The 22894-nt window shown below is 39.7% G+C and overlaps 1 protein-coding gene across 2 annotated transcripts in view; it reads left to right on the top strand.

Annotated features, from left to right (window-relative positions):
• The window catches only part of cap1 (CAP, adenylate cyclase-associated protein 1 (yeast)), a 42172-nt gene that overhangs the window by 3043 nt on the left and 16235 nt on the right, over window positions 1-22894 (top strand). For both annotated transcript variants that reach the window (XM_080211416.1, XM_080211417.1), the window contains exons 2-7: window positions 4292-4418; window positions 6272-6372; window positions 8869-8946; window positions 17795-17938; window positions 18958-19043; window positions 20662-20767. In XM_080211416.1, coding sequence (XP_080067542.1) covers window positions 4301-4418; window positions 6272-6372; window positions 8869-8946; window positions 17795-17938; window positions 18958-19043; window positions 20662-20767 — 633 coding nt within the window. In that variant the 5' untranslated portion in view covers window positions 4292-4300. The remainder of the gene's footprint in view (window positions 1-4291; window positions 4419-6271; window positions 6373-8868; window positions 8947-17794; window positions 17939-18957; window positions 19044-20661; window positions 20768-22894) is intronic.

Here is a 22894-nt window from a genome sequence, read left to right as displayed (position 1 = left end):
AGAGTGTACTTGGATTCCTAAAAGGCATTTGATAAAGTACCACATCGAAGATTACTACACAAGCACGTGGTATAGAGGGGAATGTATTTGTCATGAATAAATGATTGGTTAGCTAACAGGAAGCTGAGAGTAGGGACAAATGGATCTTTTTCAGATTGGTAAACTTTAACTATAGAAATACCACAGGGGATTAGTACTGAAGCCTCAATCTGCATCAAGTTTTGGATGCACGGACCAAATGCATGGTACTAAATTTGTCTGCCAAGATATGAAAAGTTGTCAAGAGAAGTCTGCAAAGGGAGAGATAAGTTTAAGTGAAAGGACAAAATTTGGCAGATGGAATATAATGTGGCAAAATGTGAACTCACTTTTTGGCAGGAAAAAACGAGAAAGCAGAATATTTAAATGGTGAGAGATTGCAGATCTTGGTGGTAGATAAGGACCTGGGTGTCCTGGTACATGAATCACTGCAGGTTGTATGCAGGTACAGTATGCAAGTGATTAGGCAGACAAATGGACTGTTTGCATTTATTCCAAGGGAAATGGAATATCCAGGTAGTGAGATCATATCTGGAATACTCTATGCAGTTTTGGTCTTCATTGCATTAGTGGAACAGTTCAGAAAAAGGTCACAGGATTCCTTCCCAAGGTGAAAGGCTTATCCTGTTAGAAAGGTTGAACGGGTTTAGTCTTTATTCAGTATAGTTTAGAAGAATGGGAATTGATTTTATTGAAACGTATTAGGGGACTTGACGGTTGATACCAGTAGAATTTTCACTTATTGGGGAAAATAGAACTACAGAACTAAAAGTGCTCCCTTTTTAAGATTGGGATGAGGAGACATTTGTCGCAGAGGGCCATTAATAGGTGGCATTCTCCCCACGGAAGCGGAGGATTTATTCATGACAGAGTTGGACAGATTTTTGATGGATGAGGACAAAAAGTGGAGTTGAGGCACAATCTATGAGTGGTGGTGGATCAGGCTTGAAGGGCTGAATGTTCCTATAACAAAATAGTGAGGTCAGGCCTGAAAACCTTAATCCAGAGCTTTAATCTTTGGCTTGTCTGTAAAGACTAAATTAAATGTTTTCTGTTGCATGTCTTGTTTGTCCTATTAGCAGTTGAAGATGACTTAAATTGGTTGCAGTACACTTCAGTCTTGTGAATATTGAGCATTCAGTTGTTTGATCTACGCTGGATCACCTCAGTTGTAACTTTTGTTCTTGGCTTGTCCAAATACATTCTACCTCGAAGAAAGAGAAAGACCTTGATTCAGGAGAAGTAAAACTGTATGTTTTAGTAATTTTTTTTCAGATAAAATAATTCAGTATTGGAAGAGTTAATGAATCAGTTTTACAATCCATGAGGCATAGTTGCTTTTCAAATGGATCAAACGGTTAACTTTTCAGAGAAAGCAGAAGGTTTTTGTGAACAGAAGCCGCACTGCTTAAGTGCAATGCGTTGGTAATTTTCCTGTTGAAGTTGAGCATGTGGCAGCAGAAAATGCCATTTTGTCTCAGCTTTGAATCGTAGAAACCCTACAGTGCAGAAAGAGGCCATTTGGCCCATTAAGTCTGCACTGACCACAATCTCACCCATGCCCTTCCTCTCCATACCCCTACATATTTACCCACTAATTGCTCTAACCTATGCATCTCAGGGCACTAAGGGGTAATTTTAGCATAGCCAATCAACCTAACCCACACATCTTTGGAATGAAGGCCTTTCATATACCATTTTTTAAAAAATTGACATTTTTCTTTACTTTGATTTGTGGTATAAGATTAGCAGTTGTTTCAAGCTGCAGTATATTTAGAAAGTGGTTGAATCACAGATCCTTGGTTGAAATGACTTCATTTATTTAACCCATGAGTTTTTAAAGATTGTAGAAGTACTCTCCTCCAGAAGAGGAACTATTTGTCCTTTTAAAAGCTGGCACAGGATAATATTGTAGTTGCACAGACTTTGTTGTTTCTAGAAGAACATCTCTAATTAGTCAGTCATTATGTTGTTGATATCTATTTAAATATAATGGTTGGTAACTGGAATGAAACTTTTTTTTATTCTTTATACGATGCAGGCATCGCTGGCAAGTGATCAGTGTTTGTTTTCCATCCTTAAGTAAAGCAAAAAAAGCAACTTGCTGCTTGTGGATTTGGCTGTGTGGCTCTTAGGTTGCACAGCATTGTGCTGTATCTGGGCTGTCTGTTGCATTTTGCAACAGGGGAGATATCATGTAATATACTTTAAACAGATCAGCCACAAGTAAGTTGGGTGGGGCAAGTTGAACTTTATAATATGTATACCTAATTCTGAACATATTTGTAAAACGTCCAAACTTAATGGTATAGGATTAAGTTTTTAACATTTATTTGTGCCTTTCAAGAATATTGGTAGTTATTTAGATTTGAAATTAACCCGTTCTTGGGATTTTAAAAATATGCTGGTATTCTCCTTTCTTCTGTCCTGAAGGCAGTGACCTAAGCAAAGGTTTAGATGTGAACTGAAGAGGAAATTTTTGAATTGAATGGCTTTGAAATCACTGATTTAATCATTCCTTCTGTGGAGTTGTGAACCAAACATCACGCATTTCTGTAAGACAGCTGAACAAGCATGTGTAGGTGTGCATGTTCCCTGACTAGGCACATAGAAATAAGAGTTGGGCGTTTAGCCCCTCAGGCTTATTCTGCCATTGCATGAAATCATGGCTGATTGAAGCCCCGGAGATTGTTATGCCGTGTCCCATATCTCGTATCTTTGATTAACAAAGATTAATCTTTGTTTTGAAATAAACAGCAAATGAAGTATTAATTGAAAGGAATTCCAAACTTTTACCATGTTGTGCGCTTCCTAGTTGCGCTCTTAAAGTGTTTACATCCTGCCCCCTAATCCATGAGTCCTCTTGTAACCGGCAGAAATGGCTTCTCTTTCTCTACTCTTTCTGTCCTAAATGTTCCCCTAACTATAGACCAACATGCGAGTCATCTCGCGCTCTTAATTCGGAAGCAGACAGAAACGAATTATCATTTTCTTCTGATTTTTCACCAATAACTTAAAGGCAGGTATACGTGCTAATTGACAGAGTAGGCAGCGTTTATACAGTGAATAGCTAATTCATTGTGTTAAGCAAGTCCCAGTTTGATTCTCTGGTCTAAACTGAGTTTGTCCCTTGAATTGGTCTTCATCTCTCTAGGTTAGAAAGTTAGCCAAAATCCATTTCTGTTGTCTATGCAACATCCTTCTGCTATGTGATGCATTCCACCATTGATGGCCCAAAACTCTTGAATTCCCTTGCTAAACCTATATGCCATCCCACTTTCTTCTCCTTTAAGATCCACCTGCTTGAGCTTTTGGGTAACCCTCCAAATACTTTGGCCCCCATCAATTTTCTCCTGGGCTTGAAATGTCCTGTAGGCCATTTCTACTTTCTGGGATGAGAAATTTCTATATTTTGGCAGGATTTTGATTTGTGGAAGTTTGTCCTTTGAAATTATTTTTCTGATCTTTGCATCTCCCTTTCCATAGTCCTTTTGCTTTGCAAGTACATAATCCAGTATGGCCAAGTTCTGTTGTTTGTTTGGACTTCATCTTATATTACATATCCTTGCTGCATTGATGCTAAAATACTGAGGTCTGTTTATATTGGTCCACAGACTTGATGGTAAAAGAAGGTAAAGAAAGGGAAAACTAACGTTTCCACCCCCTTGAGGCCTGGAAGCATTTGCTTTTCAAATAGATCATTAAAAATGCTATAATTTTCCATTCATGTTGCAGCAACTTTGCTGGTTTTTGCTATAATGTGCGGATGATTCGTTGTCACAGATTTTTGGACTTTTTTTATCTTTACTCCTCTCATCCCTGCACATTAAGAACACTGCAAAAATGGCAATAGTTGCAGCCTCTTCTTATTGCTTTCATACAAGCCAAATTGAGCACCAATTTAACATGTTCCTGAAATCTGTCTTTATGTGGTCTTGTTATCAAAACCTTAAGTATCACTGACTTAGGATATCACTTGGTTCTTAGTTTGAACATAACTTGCTTGTAATTGTCTTTGATAAGAAAGAGAACTTGGTTTTACTGTGCTTTTTTGTGCATCAACATGTAGGGAATACAACTGCTTGCAAAAGTGTTTAGCAAAGGTTTACTATGGCCCTATTCGTGATCATTCATTTTGAATAACTGTGCCATGTGTGGTTGGAGTAGCATAGCTTGAGCAATGTCATATTTTTAAATTTGATTACTATTCCAGAGTTTACTCATTTTTATTGGTCTTTATTCCCCTCCCTAGGTTTGAGCAATGGCAAACATGGAGGCCCTTGTGCAGAGGCTGGAGAAAGCTGTTTTACGATTGGAGACAATGGAACAATCCGTTAGACATGGAACTGGTTCTGACGTTGCAGCATGTGGCTCTGAAGGTATTGGCAAATAATTATCATAACTGGACTTTGCCCTGTTTTGTGGTGGTATTAAATGATCTGTTTGAGCTATTTTGTCTGTGTTTCTAGGTTATGGCTTTGGGATTGGGTAGCACAGCTGAGGCTGATTTTAGTCTGTTGCATAGCTAAGGAGAGATGTTAGTGCCTGTCTGTTCGAGTAACTTTAATAGGCAATTAGAAGTTTATGTTCTGTAGAGGAGTAGTGGTACCGTCCATGGGTCAGATGTCAACTATATACAGTAGTCACCCTAGAGATATACCACCAGCACTGCCTCTGCAAGATCCTGCAAATCCATTTGTGCTCCTATCCCATCAATGTCAATGTTCTTGCTCAAACAAGCATTGAAGCATTGATTACGTTCAATCCACACTGAGGGTGGCTACATCATCCATGTGATACCCCAGAAACGAGTGCTGTACCTACAGCTTCAGCACTGCAGATGAGTTCCAGGAGGGCAGAGGAAATGCTTCTTAAAGGCAACCTCAAAGCCTCCTTGAAGAAGTGCAATATCTCCACCCACACTTAGGAATCCCGAGCTCAAAGTGGGGGAAAAAAGGATGGAACTGGATTCCTTTCGTTTCATCACCCAAGAGCAAACTGAAGCCAAGTGTCAACAGGGAACGTTTGTGGCAACCTGGCACCCAGCCCCTCCTCCAGTCAAAGTGTATCCCTCCTGTGCCAGACTGTAGGTTGTGTACTGGACTCAGTCACCCAAGTACTAATTTTTAGTGTGGAAGCATCCTTAATCCTGAGTGCCTGAGCAGAGGAGAAGTTTGGCATATGGTGATGTTAAAATACTTTGCAGTAGCTGTGCTATTGTTAAGGTAGTATTCTTGATCAGGATAGTAGACATGAATTCCTTTGTTCCTGTCTTTAATCTAACCAGGGATGTGCATGCAGTTTGAAAGTATGTTTATTCGACACGTACTTTTTGGTGCTACATATTGGTCTCATTCTAGTATATTGATTCTATGAAAGGCAGACTGAGTTTTTTTTTGAAGAATGCATAATTTATAAAATGAGCAGAGTGTTATTTGTTTTATTATTGTCACATTAGTATGCAATGAAAATTTAGTTTATTATGCACTATACAGATAAAATATACAGTGCTTAGGAAAGGAGGGTGCAGAAAGTAGTGTTATAGTCATTGTAATGGTGCAGAGAAAGATCAACTTAATAGTGCATTGTTAGAGAGTTTAAACGAGTTAGAATACAGTTTGAGAAGTATAGAATGAGAGTGAAAGATAGAATTAAAGGATATGCTGGGTGGAGCGCGCAAGAAGTCGCCACACTCCAATGCCATTTTGAATTGAAAGTTAGTGTTGGATGAAGATTTGGTTCCTATTTACTGACAGCAAACTCAACATGTATGTTATTGAGGAAGGGCCATGTTCTCTTAACACTGGATGGAACAATTAGGATTTGGTGGCTCACTGATTCTATGTTAACTTTGCAATAATTCAGTGCTTTTTGAGTAAAAGAATGTGCTGCAATAGGTTCCATCCACTCTTTGGAGTTTCCTCTGCGTTCTCTTTTAACTTGAAAACGAATTGTAATTGTTCATACAAGCTAAACGTTTCTGCATATTTATTCACTGAGTTGTTGAATATGATCAAATTAGAAGTTTGCTTTGGGTCCCGTGGAAGCCTTTTCATTGTCTGTTTAGATTAATGAATCTTTGTAGGGTAATGTGCATTATTTGATCAGAGTAATTTTAAATGTGTATGTGAGATATATAAAATATAGTGTATGTGTGTGTGTATATATTGATTTTGTTTAACATTATACTAGTGCATGATCTTAATCTGGGTTTGTGGTCTCATTTGTACAGAGCTTGCTCCTTTTGTAGAGGCATTTGACGAGTTGCTTGATGGACCATTGGCAACATATGGGAAACTAAGTAAAGAGATTGGTGGCGATATTGGGAAACATGTGAGTAATTCTGTTAAGTGATTTGTCAAATGATACCTCAATCATTGGTTCCACAAAAGTTCCTAATGGATTGTTAAGTGTACAGAGGGATAGTGGGAGGAGGAAGTGTCAGCACATCCTCCCCAAGATCTACTTTTGCCAACAATATCAATTTGCTCCTTGTGGAAAAATAGAATAAACAGTGTGGCTAAATTGTCACAATTAGCTTTTGAAAAATTTGATTCAGGAATTCTTCTGTGCTAGCCCTCTAGGTAAATCATCTGGATTTGAATTCAGCCAACACACTAGGAAAGTCTAAGGTTTAAATCCTTGTGATGAGTTAATTTGAATTCTGGTAGGAAGTTTTTTTTATATTCAGTCATGGGACGTGGGCATTGCTGGCTGCCAGCATTTATTACCCATCCCTAGTTACTCTTAAGTTGAGTGGCTTGCTAGGCCATTTCAGAGGGCAGGTAAGAGTTAACTACATTGCTGAGGCCCTGGAGTTACATGTAGGTTGGAAATTTAGTTCCCTAATGATGTTACTGAGCCAGATAGGTTTTTTTGATAGTAGACATTGGTAGATTCTTATTTCCAGACTTTTTATTGAATTCAAATTCCACCATCTGCTGTAGTGGGATTTGAACCCGGGTCCCTAGAATATTAACTGTGACCTAAACAGTCTGGCGCTTAAAAAAAAAATGAAAAATTGAATGCCCCCTTCTACCCACATGACAAGGATAGAGAAGGAAAATTCCACGTATAATTGTTGAACTTTACTTGAAGGTGCTTAATCAGCCTGAGTTTAATATTTAAGTTTGTATGTAATTAGCTAGTTTCATGAAGATAGGTACTTGAGCCTCTGGAACTACACACCAGTAAGGCTGTACCTTCAGGAAAGGAAATAGATGGATGAAAGCCCCCCACCCCCACTACCTATAGATTCTTGATTATTAATTATTATGCAACCGTGCAATTGCCTCCATTTCAGACAAAAACAACTTGCAATTACATAATTGCCTTCAATGTAATCTAATGTCCCTAAGGCATTTCACATAAGCCAGTTAAGGAGATAAACCCAATGATCAAATCTTGGTCAACGAGGCAGGTTTTAAGATGGAGAGTTGGATGGAGAGATGTAAGGAGTGTATTGCAGACTTTAGGGCTTATGCAACTAAAGGCACAGAATGAATAAAATCAGGGATAGTCAAGAGGCCAGAATTAAACGAGTGCAGATTATGGAACTGCAGTAAGTTAGAGGTATGGCGGGAATGAGGCAAGGGAAGGATTCAGAACGAGGATGAGAATGTTAAGAGGTGTTACTTGACTGGGAGTCCGTGTAGGCTGCTGAACACGGTAATAAAAGTGAACGAAACTTGATACGAGTTAAAATAAGGGCAGCAGAGTTTTGGATGACCTCCAAAATTATGGAGGTGCAATGGTGTGACCAGCTGACAGCACATTGAGATAGTCAAAGCTAGAGGTAATGAAGGGAGCAGATAAGTTTAGACGCCCTTGAGTGAATTGATTGTAAAGGAGATGGAAGTGGGTGGTCTTTGTGCTGAAGTGTGAGGTTAGAAGCTGGTCTTGGAGTCAGCCGTGACAAGATCGTTAACAGACACAAATTAACAATTCGCTAAGCCATTTCTTAAACTGTAAGCCAGCATAATAATCTATTAGTCAGTAAGTGATAAGTGAACTTGCACCAGTTTGTTGTGACAAACTTCAACATAATCTGGACGAGTTGCATAGACAGTACACAGTTCCAAACTAAAATGTCTTTTTCTTCTCCAAAAGTACAGGGACCATTGTGATGTTATGTTGCTGCCTTCAGTCTGAGTTTAGATAGACCGTTCTATTTGAGAAAGATGTGGTGTCTTCACCTAGCTCAAGGGAGAAAGCAAGAAATGCCCATAATCAAAATTGACTGATTAAAGCCATTTTTAAGGTACAAGGATGTGAGTTCCTTGAGGCTTTGCAGGAATGCTATTCATTTACTGAATTTGTATCCAAACCAACTCTATTATTTTGTGTGAGCAATCATATTTTTAAATTCTGATTCACAATGGTAGTGTTTTTACTAGTGCTTGTGCACCACAGAAATTGTCACATTCCTGGCTGTTGGTGTGCTGATTGGTTTGTTGGTCCCTTCCCTGGACATTGTAAGTGGTTTTGACCTGAGTTGGAAATGTTCCGTCTTAGTAGTTCTTAAGTCTTTTCTTCTAATGGTAAATTAATGCTAGGATGATTAATCAATTGGATTGAACTTTTCTAACAAGTTGCTAGCGGTGGAAGGATACATTAGCAATACTGCAATGTTCATTGACAAAAAGTGATGTGAATCGAGATCTCCATTTTGCATCCACACTGTTATCAAATGTACTTTGAATCAGAAAATTGACCTGTTAAGTGCAAACTCTACGTTTGAACCCGAGTGTAGATTTCTATAAGTGAGGGCTAGCCATCTGTAAATATTTTGTAGTATATTCAGTTATTTTTGCTTTACTCTTTGCTTAGGCTGACATGGTGATTGAAACTGTGAAGATGCAAAGATCATTCCTGGTGATTGCTTCCAAATGCCAGCAGCCTCCATTGGTAGGTGTTTGATTTGTTGGATGTTGTATCTGCTTGTGAAAACCTTTCAAGTTAGTAACATCTCCTGCAATCAGTTTTAGATCCAATGGTTTTTTTCACTGCTTTGCATTTGTGTGACTAAAACCAGCCATTACCACCACCTTTTTGTATGGTTAGATTGAATACAATTTGATACACTCTGCTAGTAGACATTAGACTGGTCAGAGGAGGGAGCTGACTGGTGGTGATTAACCTGAGGATCATCAAACCTTAAGCAAGGGGAAAGGCAGACCTACATAAATTACCTCAGCTGGTATGGGAACTGAACTTGCAGTGTTGGCGTCATTCGCATCACTAACCACCTGTCCAGCCAGCTGAGCTCAACCAGCCCCCGCTTGAGTACCCACGCCTTGATTTAAATATCTTTATCTGCAATCGAGGAGGTGGAATTAGAGGATGGGATCAATTAGGATAATGCAGAAACTTCTGTTGGGTGTAACTCATGATTCAGTGAGAGCGCGCTCTCACTTCTGAGCTAAAAGGTTTTGGTTTAAGCCCCACTCCAGATACTTGAGCATAAAATCTAGTCTGATGCTCCAGTACCAGTCCTAAAGAAATGCTGCACTGTTGTAAGTACCATCTTGCAGTTGAGACTTTGAACTTCTCTGGTGGACACAAGATCCTATGGCATCATGTCAAAGGAGAACAGGGAAGTCCTTAATAATATTTATCCCTTATCTAACATCACTGTAGTTATCTGGTCGTTATCACATTGCTATTTGTGAAATTTAGCTGTGCAGTAACTGGCTGCTGTAGTTCCTGAATCACCAATGCAATACCAAGAAGTACTTAATTGCCTGTACAGCACTTTTTTTTAATGTCGGAAAGGCATGCCATATTAATGCAAGCCTTTTATTTCCTGTTATGTATTATTTAGCAGCTGATTCAACGACTATGGTAGGATACTTGGCCAGAGATTGCGCATGGAAACTTGAATGCTGATTGCATTTACTACTTCTGTTGAAATTTTTAGCATAAGTGTTTCACGAATCCAAGTTGAAGCTGAACACCACTTCTGTTTCTTTTATTTGTGCATCCATTTTACTTCCTTCTCTGTGGTAGACCAGGGCCCGGTACTTTTTTCATAGAGTCTGAGTTATGCTAAGTTGCATCTCTGAAGTGCTTCATCAGTGATCAAGTATCAGTGCAAGGCTTGGTGATAGAGGGTTAGAAGTCTGACCTTTGGGCGTAAGAACATAAGAAATGGGAGCAGGAGTAGGCCATCTAGCCCTTTGAGCCTGCCCTGCCATTCAGTAAGATCATGGCTGATCTGAAGTGAATCAGTTCCACTTTCCTGCTTTCTCCCCATTAACCCTTAATTCTCTTGTCTATCAGAAATCTATCTAACCGTGACTTAAATATATTCAGCGAGGTAGCGTCCATCACTTCAATGGGCAAAGAATTCCAGAGATTCACCACCCTTTGAGTGAAGAAGTTCCTCCTCAACTCCGTTCTAAACTGCCCCTCCCTCCTATTTTGAGGCTGTGCCCTCTGTTCCGCTATCCTTTTGAAGCGGGAATCTCTCTACCTCTACCTGATCTAGCCCCTTCATTGTCTTGTAAGTCTCTATAAGATCCCCCCTCAGCCTTCTAAACTCTAACGAGTACAGACCCAGTCTATTCAATCTCTCTTCATAAGCTAACCCCCTCATCTCCGGTATCAGCCTGGTGAACCTTCTATGAGCTTTGGATGTTGTGTCATTGAATAAATTCTCAATACTGCCAAAAGTAAATGAATCAAGGGATAGAAAAAGAGCAGAAAAATGGTATTGACGTAGAAGGTAGTGATTGAATGCTGGCAGACTTGAGTGACAATATGTCCTACTCAGTTCTTATCTTATTTTCACATTCAGAGCTTCTATTTGAATTCAATCAGCAATCTGGTTGCAGAGTTAAATGTGTAGAGTTGAATTTGATCAGTCTTGGTCTGCTTATTATATCGCTCAGTGGGGGAAGTTATTGCACTCAACGCTGGTTGAGGGGTTAAGCCTTTTAAAGTTGAATCAATTGTTCACATTGTTTTGGCAAGTGTTTTTTGTGTTTCTGTTTTTAGTCAGTTGCATCACCAGTTGGGGGTGGTGGAACACCAACAGGGAGATAAATGCATCACTAGGTACTCTCATGAGCTTCTGTAATTGGAAATATTCTCATGCAGTTTATTACAACTGTGACGATCCTGATAAATGAACTGTAACTCTGCAATGTTTGGTTGTTTATCCTCGCCAGGGTTCCCACTGGAGACTAATTGAAGTGTAATATAAGACTAAAAATAGCTGCTAATTATGAGCTGCACTTCCAATCATCTATGGACTGGTTAATCTGAAGTCCCCCTCTGCCAGCACCTTTCATGCCTGATGCGCTTGATTTAAAAAAAAACAAATACTAGATTGCATAAGTGTTGTAAAATGCTGATCACCTCAAAATAATTGCTAACAATGGATGCTACAAAATACAACAATCTGTATTTTAGCAGTAAATATTGTGGGTAAATGAGGCACAAGCAGCCACATTATGATAGTTTCAGAAAGAGTAGCAAATTATGACAATTGAAACTTGCAAAAGTGTTTAATGCTCACAAACTCTGGTATGACTGTGTTTAAAGTGTTACTTTTTCGTATTTGCCCTCTGTGAATGATTTTTGTTAAGCTTTATGACGATAGTAGGTTGATGTTTTCTCCTTCAGTTAATAAACACAAAAATCATCAATGCTAACGCTTTTCCTGCTGCAAAGGATTAGTGGCAGATAACTGGAAAAGAAAGGGTGCTAAATGTTGCAATCAGTGTACCAAGAACAAATATAAACTGTACAAGTGAAATATTGAGTTCCTAATTGGTCCTAAAATGAATCAATTTAAATTTGTATCTACATTGGATTTATCCAGTTATTTCTAACTCAACTTTGCATCACAAAGAACAAAGAGTTACAGCACAGGAACAGGCCCTTCGGCCCTCTGAGCCTGCACAGCTCATGCTGCCCGACTTAACGAAAACACGACCCTTCCAGGGACCGTTTCCCTCTTCCCATTCTAATCATGTACTTGTCAAACGCCCCTTAAAAGTCACTACCGTATCTGCTTCCACTACCTCCCCTGGCAGTGAGTTCCAGGCACCCACTGCTGTGTAATATAAAAAAAATCTGCCTTGTACATCTCCTTTAAACATTGCACCTTAAACCTGTGCCCCCTAGTAATTGACTCTCACCCTGGAAAAAGGCTTCTGACTATCCACTCTGTCCATGCCTCTCATAATCTTGTAGACTTCTATCAGGCCTGCCCTCAACCTCCATAAACCAAGTTTCTCCAGCCTCTCCTCATAGCTAATGCCTTCCATACCAGGCAACATCCTGGTAAATCTTTTCTGTACCCTCTCCAAAGCCTCCACATCCTTCTGGTATTGTGGTGACCAGAATTGAACACTATATTCCATGTGTGGCCTAACTAAGGTTCTATAAAGCTGCAACATGGCTTGCCAATTTTTAAACTCAATATCCTGGTCAATGAAGACAAGCGTGCCGTATGCCTTCTTGATTACCTTCTCCACCTGCATTGCCACTTTTAGTGACTTGTGTATCCGTATACCCAAATCCCTTTGCCTATCAATACTCTTAAGGATTCTGCCATTTACTGTATATTTCTATATGTAAAAGACCTTCCAAAATGCATTCCTCACATTTGTCTGGATTAAACTCCATCTGCCGTCTCTCTGCCCAAGTCTCCAACTGATCTATATCAAAGAACAACACAGTACGGGGAACAGGCCCTTCAGTCCAACGAGCCCGTGCCGCCATTTTAACACTGAGAGTGCCCTCTTCTACCTATGACCTTTGTCTACGTCTATTGGGGAAGATTGAGGGAAGACTAATTTAGGGACAATTTGTTAACACCAATCAGCCTAAAAGCACGTTTTTGGGGTGTGGGAGGAAACCGGAGAAAACCCACAAGCACGGGGAGAATGTGCAAACTCCCACAGACACTGGCCCAAACCCATGTATTTGCACAGCAAACAGTGATAGTCACTGAGCTGTCATGTTGCCCGTCAGATAGTCCAGTTTAAGTGTACACTAACGAGGTGAAGCACAAGGCAACTCTCAGAGCAACATCCAAGAGCAGCCCTCGCATGACCCACCGCATGTATGCCCCTTGTTGGACAACAGGGCGGACCGAATCACCTGTGGATTAAAAGAAAAGACATCAATAAACATGCACAACTTATACAGACATTTACAGAATCTCCAGAAGCTCAGAAGTAAGACAAGTGAGCCATAAAATATGTTGGAAGGTCCATAGGAATCAATTGATTCCCAGGGACGTCCCAAGGCTCTTGATCTTTATTTAGAACAGTCTCCTGTATCCCTCCATCTCCAGTCTGCTCATGTGCCTATCTAAGTAAACCCTAAACAACTCTAGTGTGCCTGCCTCCACCACCCTACTTGGCAGTGCATTCCAGGCTCCCACAACCTTCTGTGTGGAAAAACCTCCCTCTAACATCCAAATTATACCCCCCCCCCCCCCCCCCCCCCCCCCCTCACCCTAAGCCTGTGGCCCCTCATAATTTTTGTATCCAACCTGGGAAAAAGCTTACCACTGTTCACTCTATCTACTCCCTTCATAATCTTATATACCTCCATTAGATCTCCCCTCATTCTCCGCTTTTCTAAGGAGAACAGCCCCAATTTGCCCAAACTCTCCTCATAGCTCAGTCCTTCCATACCAGGCAGCATCCTGGTAAACCTCCTCTGCACTTTCTCCAGGGTCTCCATGTCCTTCTGGTAGTAAGGCCACCAGAACTGGACACAGTACTCCAAATGCTGGCGAACCAACGTTCTATATGACTCCAACATTAGACGCCAGCTTTTATACTCTATACCCCTTCCTATAAAGGCATGCATACCATAGGTTGCCTTCGCCACCTTCTCCACCTGTACTGCCACCTTCAAGGACTTGTGTACTGCACCCCCAGTCCCTCTGCGTTTCTATACTCTTAATAGGCCTACCATTTATCATGTAATTCCTCCCTACGTTATTTCTTCCAAAATGCATCACCTTGCTTTTATCTGGATTAAAATCCATCTGCCATTTCTCTGCCCAATATACTAGCCTATCTATATCCTGCTGTATTGCCTGACACTGCTCCTCACTATTAGCAAGTCCAACCATCTTCGTGTCATCAGAAAACTTGCTGATCACACCACTTACTCCCTCTTCCAAGTCATTTATGGACATCTCAAATAGCAAAGGTCCAAGTACTGAGCCCTGCAGCACACCACTAGTTACAGACCTCCAGCTAGAAAAGGACCCTTCCATTACTACTCTAGGTCTCCTGTTACCAAGCCAGTTCTCAATCCATCTAGACACCTGTCTTTGTATCCCATGAGCCTTAACCTTTTCCACCAACCTACCATGAGGGACTTTGTCAAACGCCTTACTGAAATCCATATAGACGACATCCACGGCTCGTCCTTCGTCGACCGTTTTTGTCACCTCCACAAAAAATTCTGCCAGATTCGTAAGGCATGACCTCCCCTTTACAAAGCCATGCTGCCTATCCTAATCAAATTGCCACACTCTAAATGTGTATACATCCTATCCCTAAGAATCCTTTCCAACAACTTCTGTACCACTGACGTCAAACTCACCGGCCTATAATTACCTGGGTTATCTCTACTACCCTTTTTAAAGAACAGTACCATGTTCGCTATCCTCCAGTCCTCTGGGACCTCACCTACGTCCAAAGAGACAAAAATTTGCATCAGAGGCCCAGCAATTTCATCCCTCGTGTCCCTAACAGCCTAGGATAAATGCCATCAGGCCCCTGAGATTTATCAGTTTTAATACCACCTAAAAACCGTAACACTTCCTCCCTCATAATAGATATTTCCTCCAATGGGTCTACAACTCCCTCCAAGACAGTACCGGACAACGAGTCCCTGTCCTTCGTGAATACTGACGCAAAGTATTCATTCAGGATCTCCCCCGTTCCCTCGGACTTTAAGCATAGTTCCCCTCCTCTGTCCCTAAGAGAACCGATTTTTTTTTTCCCTCTAACCACCCGTTTGTTCCTAACACAGGAGTAAAATGCCTTTGGATTTTCCTTAATCCTGTCTGCCAAGACTCTTTCATGTCCCCTTTTCACCCTTCTAACTTCCCGTTTGAGCTCCCTCCTACTCTGTCTGTATTCCTCCAATGCTCTCTCTGTTCCCAGTTGCTTAGACCTAACATACACCTCTCTTTTCTTCCTGACCAAGTCCTCAATATCCCTAGTTATCCACAGCTCTTAATCCTACCTTTCCCATCCTTCCTCTTAACCGGCACATGTCTTTCCTGCAACCTTTTCAGTTGTCCCTTAAAAGACTCCCACGTGCCGAACATGGACTTGCCCTCAAACAACCTCCCAGTCAGTATCTACAAGTTCCTGCCTAATCTGGCTGTATCCAGCCTTCCCCCAATTTAGCGCCTTCCCCCAATTTAGCACCCTCCCCTTCGGACAGCACTCATCTTTTTCCATTAGTATCCTGAAGTAGACAGAATTGTGGTCACTGTTTGCCACATGTTCCCCTACTGCAACCTTGATCACCTGACCAGGCTCATTTCTCAGAACTAAATCCAGTATAGTCCCCTCTCTAGTCAGGCTAGCTACATACTGCTCCAAAGACCCTTCCAGTACACGTTTTACAAATTCCTCCCCGTCCGGAGCCCCAGCCCTAGGCACCTTCCAATCCACCCCAGGGAGATTAAAATCTTCCACTACAACAACCCTATTTTTTCTGCACCTATCCAGAATTTCTTTAGATATACTTTCTTCCACTTCCCGCGGGCTATTGGGTGGCCTATAGTATACCCCTAGCGTAGTGATTTCTCCCTTCCTATTCCTGAACTCCACCCACAGCGACTCATTTCCCGACTCCTCTAAATTATCCTCCCTCTGCACCGCTGTAATGTGCTCCCTAACTAACAACACCACTCCCTCTCCTCTTTTTGACCCTCCTCTGTCATGCCTGAAACACTTATGCCCAGGAATATTTAGCTGCCAGTCCTGCCCTTTTAACCATGTCTCTGTCACTGCAACCACATCTAAATTCCTTGCAAACATTAAGGCCTTATGTTCATTCGTTTTACCCGTTATGCTCCTCGCGTTAAAACAGACTCACTCCAGAATATCCTGCTATATCTTCTGATGGTCCTCATCGCTATCTGCAAATCCACCAGTCTTTGTGTTGTCTGCAAACCTACTAATCAATCCAGTTACATTTTCCTCCAAATCATTTTTATATCTATTACAAACAGCAAAGGTCCCAGCACTGATCCCTGAGTAACACGATTTGTGATGTAGAGATGCTGGCATTGGACTGGGGTAAACACAGTAAGAAGACTCAAAATGCCAGGTTTAATTTTGGTTAACTGGTTGGACTTAAACCTGGTGTTGTGAGACTTCTTACTATGAACATCACTTGTCACAGTCCTCCATTCAGAAACGCACCCTTCCACTGCTACCCTCTGTCATCTTTGACTGATGTCTTTAAGCTGGAGTTTTTGAAAACAATTGTTCTACTTTTCAAGACATTGACAATAGTCTATAACCTTGCATTTGTAACAAAATACATGCCAGTAAGAAGGCTGTTCCCATTTAAAGTAATGCACAATAGATTTTGTTTAGATGATGAAATATATTTTGCAGTTTTCACCAGTAACTTTATATCAGAAATATTACAAAAGACATGAGAGTAAAACTGTGTCCTGTAAACTAACATTTGCCTCAAACACTCTGCTTCACCTTTGCAAATTTTAACTTTATCTCCTTTTGTGAGAATACTATGTGATGATGAGTAGACTTGTCTATTTTCAATTTGCTTCTTGCGAACCATTTTTGGGTACCTCATGACCATTTCACTTTGGATTCCTTTGGCCGGTTGATGGTCTCAGAAGATCTTTGAAAGACTAACCTTTACTTTCATCAGAGTGACAAAACTCACTTTTTAGATTTGTGACTATTTGGGCTCCCTCTACATTCCAGCATTCTCATTCTCAAAAAATGAATGATCAAATTTCATCTGTTCTTGGTCTAGGTACTTTTTAAAGTAAGGAATTAGCAGTCAAATAAAAGATTTTGACTACTTTTCCGTGATTTGGTATTTGTTCAAATGTGAATTTATTGTAAGTTTTCATTGCTAGCTAATAGATTTGAGTACGAATGTTTTGTCAGCTTTGTACCTGGTGTGCTCTTTTCTGAACTGGGCGATCATGGGTTCAAGTTCTACTGTGGAGGCATATTGTGGGCTAACTGCTTAGTGCAGTAGTTAGGAAATGCTATTGTTTTTGGAGGTGTTGGTTTTCAGCTAGACAAACTGAATGGAAATGTCATGTATAAAAGAGATCAAAAGTTCTCTCTTTTTTTGGGCTAGTCCTCAACATATAATTTAGTAAAAGTAATTAGCAATAATAGCGGCATTCATTTTCCAAGAGCCTACTATCCTTTTGGTTCCCTCTATTTGCATACTGTTGCATTTATTCTAAGTAGGACAGCAATAAAGGATCAAAAAATGGTATTGCTATGTATGCATGAATGACATAACAGGCCTTTCATCTTTTTCATTAAATACAAAAGTAAACTAATATAGCAACTGGAAAATAAAAATGCAAATAATTGGTCGAAGTATTTTTGTCCATCTTTAATTTTATCTGTGGTTGATTTGCTTAAGCTCAGTGTTTTGAATAAAGTAATTTGCTGTTTTTCAGATTGTGGATTTAACTTATTTCTTATTAATATGGTTAGTTTTCTTCAAAGATGGCCATTTTATTTATTTATTTTTGCAGAATGAATTGACCCAGCTACTTCAGCCTCTCTCCAATAAAATTCTGCAGATTCAAGAGTTCAGAGAGAAAAATCGTGCAGGCAAACATTTCAATCATCTATCTGCAATTAGTGAGAGCATTCCTGGCCTGGGATGGTTGGCAATTGTATGTATTCTACTTGTTCAATTTAAGTGTGTAATTTTGCGCAGTAATGTTAATACGGGAGCTGTGACCTAATTTTGGTATGGCATGCATCTGTTTTTAATATGCTTTTGATCAGGGACATCCTCAGTTTTCATATGTGGGCTTTTTGATTGCAACTTTATCTAGAGATTTACTTTAATCTTCAAAGTGAATATATTTTTCAAATTGTTTTTATAAATTATATTCCCATATTTAGCCCTCCATATTAAGAGGTGCAAATTGATACTTTCTGAATTAGATTAGCTCTCTTAAAATCACTTGTTTGTTAAGCAAACTGCAAGAGAATGCCCAGCTTGAAGGAGAGGAACAGGAGTGAGTAAAATGAAGGCAAATTGCAATTGTTAGCACAGTCGCTGCCAATTATAGCAGGCGTGTTGGTAATGTCCTCTGTATACCAACAGGCATTAAAACTAAAATAGATTTTAGCAATGAAGTAGCATTTTAGATGAATATAGCCAATTGATTTGTGTGGAAACCTTACCTAGATATTCAGCTTTTTTTTTACATGGAGTGATAAACATTTGTCATGTATATTTTATAAAAGACTTTCTAGAGGATGCGTGAACTTTCCATTTTGAAATTGCCTCTTATTTGTTAATAATGTCCAAATTAATATCAATTCAAACAATCTCATCCAGTGTGTAAGCAGCTGATTGCTTGATGATCTGACTTTGCCAGAAATCAGCAAAACCTTTTTAAATCGAAGGGATTAGCAGGGTGCGAAAAACTGGAACTGCCTGAAATAGGTGACGGGCTTCATTATAAGTATTGTCTTTGTATCTATGTAAATGAGAAGCAATTAGCGCCACTCCATAGATGGTTGCCAGTGATGAGCATAGATGGTGGAAATTGTACATATGAATACTTTTCCCTTTGAAGTCCTAAGAATGGCATCCATAATTTCTGTACATAACATTGCAAAATTGTGAAACGAACAGCAAGACTTTACATGAAAACTAATAATAGCTTTTTCCTTCTAGGCTCCCAAACCTGGTCCTTATGTTAAGGAGATGACCGATGCTGCTATGTTTTATACCAATAGGGTTCTGAAGGAGTACAAAGACACGTATGACTGCCACTTAGTATCATTTCCTTTAACTCCTTTTGCATTTAGAAGACGTTTTATTAATTCTAAAAATGTTTATTTTCATAGATTTGATTATCTGAGTAATCTTCCGGACTAACATAATGGCAACTTCATCATTTTCAAGCATATCCCTCAAAATTTAAACCAAAACACTCATCTTTTGAAACTGGGTGTCAACATGATCAATCATACAAAAAGACCAACTGAAATTCAAGTGTTTCTGATATGTAGTGATGCTTTCTGTATCCATGTTCATCAATTCAGATAATCCTGTAATGATTTTGTAATACCCAAGTCATAAAAGTATCTTGTTTTTCTTCTGCCCATTTCGCTCCACCTTTTAGGTCACGTCCAATGCAGCTCTGATCAGCAAGCATTTTCCGATCCATAGATTAATCTCTCAAAAATATTTGGAATCTATAATGCTACAAAATGTAATGCCAGGATAGTGAAATAAATTGAAATCCATCATTTAAAGATGATCCTGAACTCCAAAGAGCAGCTAATTTTCTTTTGCAGTTAACATTCCATGAAGATTTAACTCCGTTCTTTGTAGACAAGGATATACTTTAATTTAATATACTTAAATTCCTGAATACAAATCATACATATTCTGTCCTTCGTGGTATCCCACATTTGCAAAGATTCCGAGGGGGCTTGACGTGGTAGCTGCTGAGGATGTTTTCTCTTGTGAGGAAATCTAGAACTAGGGGGCAGAATTTCAAAATAAGGGGTCTCCCATTTAAGGTAGAGATGAGAAGGAATTTCTTCTAGGGCTGGTGTTTGGAATTCTCCTCCCCAGCGAGTAGAGGAGGCTGGGTCATTAAATATATTCAAGGTTGTAGGCAGATTTTTAATTGATGAGAGAGTTGAGGGCTTTGGAGGTGGGGGAAGGATTTGAGGCCCCAGTCACATCAACCATAATCTTATTGAAAGGCAGAATGAGCTCAAGGTATTGAAAGGCCTACTCCTGTGTACTGAACAATATTAAATTTCCCCACGTTTAGTTAAGGGGACCTATTGCTGTGTTTTCAACCACTTGTGCCCTGCACTTGTTTCTGAAAATAAACAGTTTGAGATCAGTCTGGAAGTGGCGATGGGAGCAGTAAGTGGAAGGTTGGAAAAGGGGAGTTTGGGTGAACATTTCTAACTGCCTTGAACAATGATGCAAAATTGCATATATTGCACTAAGCAACAAAGAAAAGATCCAAAACACAAACAGATGCTGGACCATCCAGTCCTTTTATGCTTTTTTCCTACTTGAGAATTTTTAACTCTGTGGCCCAGGCTTTTTTTATTCTTCAACCACTACAATAGCAACTCCATGGTGAGCCAATATTGGTCTGATCACATCACTAAATGCAGCTAGAAAGCGGTGGAAATAGCTGCTGCCTCAGTCCAGTCCTTGGTGTCCCTATCCTCTGTCATGAATTCCATCCCAGCTCAAAATTCCTGCTTGCCTCTTATCTCCCCCTCCGTAATAGATGACTTGTACTGAAATTAGCATAACAGATTAGATGCAAAAAAGAGAAAACATAGATGGATGGGAGGAGCTTGTGGAAAGGTAATATTTTAATGTGTAACTATTCAATTTCAGCGATAAAAGGCATGTGGAGTGGGTTAAAGCCTATATAAACTTCTGGACTGAACTTCAAGCATACATCAAGGCACACCACACCACAGGGCTTTGCTGGAACAAAACAGTAAGTGTCCCAGTTTTCTGCATGGAATGATTTGGTGTTGATCTCTGACTCAGTAAAATATTTCACTGTCTCCTGTCATATAGACCAAGTTTGCATTGGTTGAGCGGTGGACTCAGTGTAAATAAAGGGAATGCTCCAGTTCATCGCAATGTCCAACTTTGCAAGAATCAGTGTTAACAAAGTTGTGAGCCTATGAACCCTGTTCGAAATTTCCTGTGTGTGAGTATCCATCCATTGACTGCCACAGTAGGGGAGCCTACTAATCTTTGCTATCAAAGATTCAACGTGGAAAACAGCAGCTTTATCTCCGATATTCTTCCCCTCTCCTCAGTCCAGTGGTGCTGAGGCATTAGTTGCATCCCCTTTACTCCCTATATTAAGATGGTACATATTGGGAACCAAACCTGGGATGTTATGATCTGCGTATTGTGCATGTGTCTGTATTCTCAAACATTGGAATAAAAAGATTACCTTGATTTTTCAAATTGCAGTATTCAAAAATTGCTTTGTGAAAATGGGTGTGTGAAACAGATACTTGGACCATCTTGAAGGAATCCATTTACTTACAGAAATGGCAGCAGAAAAATTAGCCAATTACAATGCGTACTGCTAGTCTCGATATGAAGGTTTATAAATAATTAATATTTTGAATAAAACTTAATTGATGTGGTCTTTTAGACATTCCCATGAAAAGCAAGTTGTTTATTCAAGGCATCTCAGTGCAAAGTTAATTCCACACACATTTAGAACCAAGGTGTGCAAGTTACCTGAATGGTGAAATGGGCTCAGTTTTAATTAGCTTGGTGATTCAGAGATTGTAGTCCAGAATAGTTTTAATTGACACCGTGTGCAATAAGGCTTCACTCTACTGTGAGGAGGAAGGTGATGAGGTAGGACAAGAGAATGGGGAGAACTGAGTGTCTAAAGCATGATTGGGGACATTTTTAATTTGGGTAAGAATTGAAGTGGTGAGGAGGGGATATTTAAGTAGAGAATTTGAGACAATGTAATAGTGACTGACTTTGACAGATGTGAAAATGGTCAGTTGCAATTGAGTACCAAATATTTGTGTTAATTATTACTAAGCTAATCTCAACAATTGTGTTAAATCATTCTGTGCATATCATGACGTTGAAATAACACCATTTTTCACTTTTAAAACCACTGGGTTTTAAACTATTCTTTTGAAGTAAGATTGTGTGCTACAGAATTCTCCTGATCTTGTTGTACATCTTCACTCAATACTTGATTTCCAGTGCAAGAGTAACATTAACCAGGTATCCTCTTCCTATCTAATTTTTTTTTTAACCTTCACTTTGTATCCACCAAATAAGGTTAAATTTATTGCATCCATTATCACTGTACAGCTCAGGCACCGGTTTGATGCCGAATGTGTTGCCCTTTATTTCGGCCTATGCTTAATAACATCTGGGTTGTTATTTTGGAGTTCTGTCCAGAAAGAAAAACTTGTATAACATCTTAGTGCCTCTGGATTGCACAAGTACTTTACAGCTGTTTAGATGGGCAAATGCAGGAGGCTCATTTGTATAAACGAGGTTCCATAAACAAAACAGATAAATATGTGAAATGGAATAGACACCAATGTGTAGTGTGAGAATGGGTTGGATTTTCAGTGACATAATGGACCATTTATGTGCTGTAAACATGTTGTACGGTTCTTTGGAAAGTAGATTATTCATCGTGGAGCCATAATGTTGTTCAGTTGTGCCCAGTGAGACTGTGGCTTCCATCATTATTCTTAATGGGATGTTAAACGAGTACACTGGCTGCAACATAAACTCGCATTGCTATTGCACCACCTAGAGATTTTGCTGTGTAGAGCAAAGCTTTCTCCAACTATCCTATCAATCGTTTAAAAACACTGTTCACTGCACTTTTTTGCCTTGTATCAAAATGTGCACTAAATATGAGGCTTTAAGTTGAGCAGAATCTACAGAAGTTGAATCTGTTTTCATTAGGACAGAAAATGTTAGGAGATGATCTGAAGGGTATTTAGATTTGAGGAGCTTTGATAAGTCAATAGAAAAGAAACTGTTTCCACTTAGTGAGTTGTTACAGAGCATAAATTTTAAGATCAGGATTGATGGAGGAGTTTTTTCGTATGCA

Source organism: Carcharhinus amblyrhynchos, chromosome 24 (genome assembly GCF_965287045.1).
Source record: "Carcharhinus amblyrhynchos chromosome 24, sCarAmb.v2.hapA, whole genome shotgun sequence".
Taxonomy (NCBI): Eukaryota; Metazoa; Chordata; class Chondrichthyes; order Carcharhiniformes; family Carcharhinidae; genus Carcharhinus; species Carcharhinus amblyrhynchos.
Note: the sequence above shows the minus strand (reverse complement) of the source record. Positions and strands in the feature narration are given on the sequence as shown.